This window comes from Argentina silus (assembly GCF_951799395.1).
Source record: "Argentina silus genome assembly, contig: scaffold_561, whole genome shotgun sequence".
Lineage (NCBI taxonomy): Eukaryota > Metazoa > Chordata > Actinopteri > Argentiniformes > Argentinidae > Argentina > Argentina silus.
The window spans coordinates 12,501-15,940 of NW_028152936.1; the positions used below are offsets into that span (position 1 = coordinate 12,501).

The 3,440-nt window shown below is 44.7% G+C and overlaps 1 protein-coding gene across 1 annotated transcript in view; it reads left to right on the forward strand.

The window, feature by feature from the left end:
- The window catches only part of LOC310824522 (dedicator of cytokinesis protein 10-like), a gene marked incomplete at its 3' end in the record, with an annotated part of 13,003 nt that extends 10,566 nt beyond the window's left edge, over nucleotides 1-2,437 (forward strand). Inside the window, 7 exon segments of the mRNA XM_083697781.1 lie at nucleotides 1-90; nucleotides 275-340; nucleotides 655-747; nucleotides 914-1,037; nucleotides 2,018-2,139; nucleotides 2,325-2,420; nucleotides 2,423-2,437. The exon segment at nucleotides 1-90 is cut by the window's left edge and continues 98 nt beyond it. Coding sequence (XP_083553907.1) covers nucleotides 1-90; nucleotides 275-340; nucleotides 655-747; nucleotides 914-1,037; nucleotides 2,018-2,139; nucleotides 2,325-2,420; nucleotides 2,423-2,437 — 606 coding nt within the window.
- Nucleotides 2,438-3,440: the final 1,003 nt, after the last annotated feature.

Below are 3,440 nucleotides of genomic sequence, written 5' to 3' on the forward strand. Positions count from 1 at the left end.
AAGTTCACTGTGCCATACCGTGTCTATAAGAATCAACTGTACATCTACCCCAGGCACCTCAAATACGACAGCCAAAAGAGCTTCGCTAAGGTAGCAGCCACAAACACAGACACAGACAGACACACACACACACACACACACACACACACACACACACACACACACACACACACACACACACCACACCACACTACAGCACCAAACACACTCACCACTACACAACCTGTAGGTATATGTATGCTCTTTAGTCTCACTATGTTATGTACGTTCACAGGCTCGTAACCTTGCCGTCTATGCAGAGTTTCGCAGTTCAGACGACGAAGACGCCAAACCCCTGAAGGTGCTGTACTGTATCATCTCAGGTTATTGTTGTGTCCCAATGTTCTACCTTTTTATTGGAAGTGTGCACTTTACACTCCCCGCCGTTGATTTACAGTAAAAGAAAGGGACAGGTGTAAGAGATATGAGATGTGGTGGAAACTCCCTCAAGCCCTTGCTTGCATTAAATCAAATGTTTTTAATGTTAGGGAATGTACAAGTGCACACTTCAGAGAAAATGGAGAACATGGAGACTTGGGACACACCTCAAGGGAAACTCTCATTGAGGTCATCATCAGAAGGAAAATTGAGTTGTTTCCTCTTGTTATGATTCAGTGCATCTACGGCAAGCCTGGAGGGCCAGTCTTTACCACAGCAGCCTGTACTACTGTCCTACACCACTCACAGAACCCTGACTTCTATGATGAGGTGAGTGTGGAGAGAGTGGGATGGAGGTGTAGAGATGGGTAGAGAGGTCGTTTTGTACTGTAGATGGTAAAGAGAAAGTGAGGGATGAAAGGGAAGTGTGATAAGAAGAGTTTTGACCGCGCTGATACAACTATTATCACCCTCTTTGTCACCCTGTATGTCCTAGGTGAAGATTGAGTTGCCCACTCATCTCCATGAGAAGCACCATCTCCTCTTCTCCTTCTACCATGTGACCTGTGACATCAATGCCAAGACCAACAACAAGAAGAGAGAGGCTCTGGAGACACCTGGTAACCATAACCCTAACGATACCGTCACCCTAGTTGTACTCTAACCCTAACGATACCCTCACCCTAGTTGTACCCTAACCCTAACGATACCCTCACCCTAGTTGTACTCTAACCCTAACGATACCCTCACCCTAGTTGTACTCTAACCCTAACGATACCCTCACCCTAGTTGTACTCTAACCCTAACGATACCCTCACCCTAGTTGTACTCTAACCCTAACGATACCCTCACCCTAGTTGTACTCTAACCCTAACGATACCCTCACCCTAGCTGTACTCTAACCCTAACGATACCCTCACCCTAGTTGTACTCTAACCCTAACGATACCCTCACCCTAGTTGTACTCTAACCCTAACGATACCCTCACCCTAGCTGTACCCTAACCCTAACAATACCCTCACCCTAGTTGTACTCTAACCCTAACAATACCCTCACCCTAGCTGTACCCTAACCCTAACAATACCTTCACCCTAACTATACCCTAACCCTAACAATACCCTAACCCTAACTATACCCTAACCCTAACAATACCCTAACCCTAACAATACCTTCACCCTAACTATACCCTAACCCTAGCTGTACCCTAACCCTAACAATACCCTCACCCTAACTATACCCTAACCCTAACAATACCTTCACCCTAACTATACCCTAACCCTAACAATACCTTCACCCTAGTTGTACCCTAACCTTAGTGTTAACTCTGACTATACAGCAAGCTTTGGCTTTAGCAGTAAATCCCAGAAATGGATGAGGAATAACTGCAGCATGCCATGTTTCTATAAAGCAGACTTTCACTTTTATAATTGCAAATGATATCAAGTGTGTTCTCATTCATGATCTCTCTCTCTCCCTCTCTCTCTCTCTCTCTCTGTGTGTGTGTGTGTGTGTGTGTGTGTGTGTGTGTGTGTGTGTGTGTGTGTGTGTGTGTGTGTGTGTGTGTGTGTGTGTGTGTGTGTGTGTATGTATGTGATGGCAGTGGGCTACTCCTGGCTGCCTCTGTTAAGAGAAGGTCGCCTGGCCTCTCAGGAGTTCAGCGTCCCTGTGTCCTGCAGCTTGCCGCCTGGGTACCTGCTCCTCAAAGACCCCTGCAGCACTAAGGTGAGGGAGGAGGGAGAGGGAGGAAGGAGAAGGAGAGGGGAAAGGGAGGGAGGGGGAGAGGAGAGAAGGGAAGAGAGGGAGGAGAGAGATATATATATATTTATGGTAGAGATGTAAAGTGTGTGTAGTGTCAGGTACAGTAGATATATGTGTATACTGTGTAACTGTGGTGTGTCCCCCTCCAGAGCGGCTCAGAGGTGAAGTGGGTTGATGGAGGGAAGCCCATATTCAAGGTCTCCACCAACGTCCTGTCAACTGTCTACACTCAGGTACCACACTTACTTCCTGTTTTTTTATTGTTGATTATCTTTATATTGATTGTATTGAACCATGTTTTGGTCATTGTTGTACATACAGTTAGGTCCATATATATTTGGACTCTGACGTAATTTTTGTTATTTTAGCTGTTTACCAAAACATATTCAAGTTACAGTTATATAATGAATATGGGCTGAAAGTGCAGACTCTCAGCTTTAATTTGGAGGAAGGGTTTAGGAATTACAGCTCTTTAATATGTAGCCCCCTCTTTTTTAAGGGACCAAAAGTAATTGGACAATTGACTCAAAAGCAGTTTCATGGACAGGTGTGTGCTATGCCTTTGTTATTTCTTTATCAATTCCAAGTGTGGCAATTGCATTTGGAAGCTGTTAACACACAACATGCGGTCAAAAGAGTTCACAATGCACGTGAAACGGGCCATCCTTACATCCTGCAAAAACAAAAAAATCCATCTGAGAGATAGCAGCAACATTAGGAGTGGCCAAATCAACAGTTTTGTACATTCTGAGAGAAAAAGAGCGCACTGGTGAGCTCAGCAACACAAAAAAGGCCTGAATGTCCACAGAAGACAACAGTGGTGGATTATCGCAGGATCCTTCACATGGTAAAGAAAAACCACTTCACAACATCTAGCCAAGTGAAGAACATTCTCCAGGGGGTAGGCATATCATTATCAAGTCTACCATAAAGAGAAGACTTCACAAGAGCAAATACAGAGGGTTCACCACAAGGCGTAAACCATCCATAAGCCTCAAGAATAGAAAGGCCAGATTAGACTTTGCCAAAAAACATCTAAAAAAGCCAGCCCAATTCTGGAACAGAATTCTTTGGACAGATGAAACTAAGATCAACCTGTACCAGCATGATGGGAAGAAAAAAGTATGGAGAAGGCTTGGAACTGCTCATGGTCCGAAGCATACCTCATCTATAAAACACAGTGGAGGCAGTGTGATGGCATGGGCATGCATGGCTTCCAATGGCACTGGGTCACTAGTGTTTATTGATGATGTGACAGAAGACAG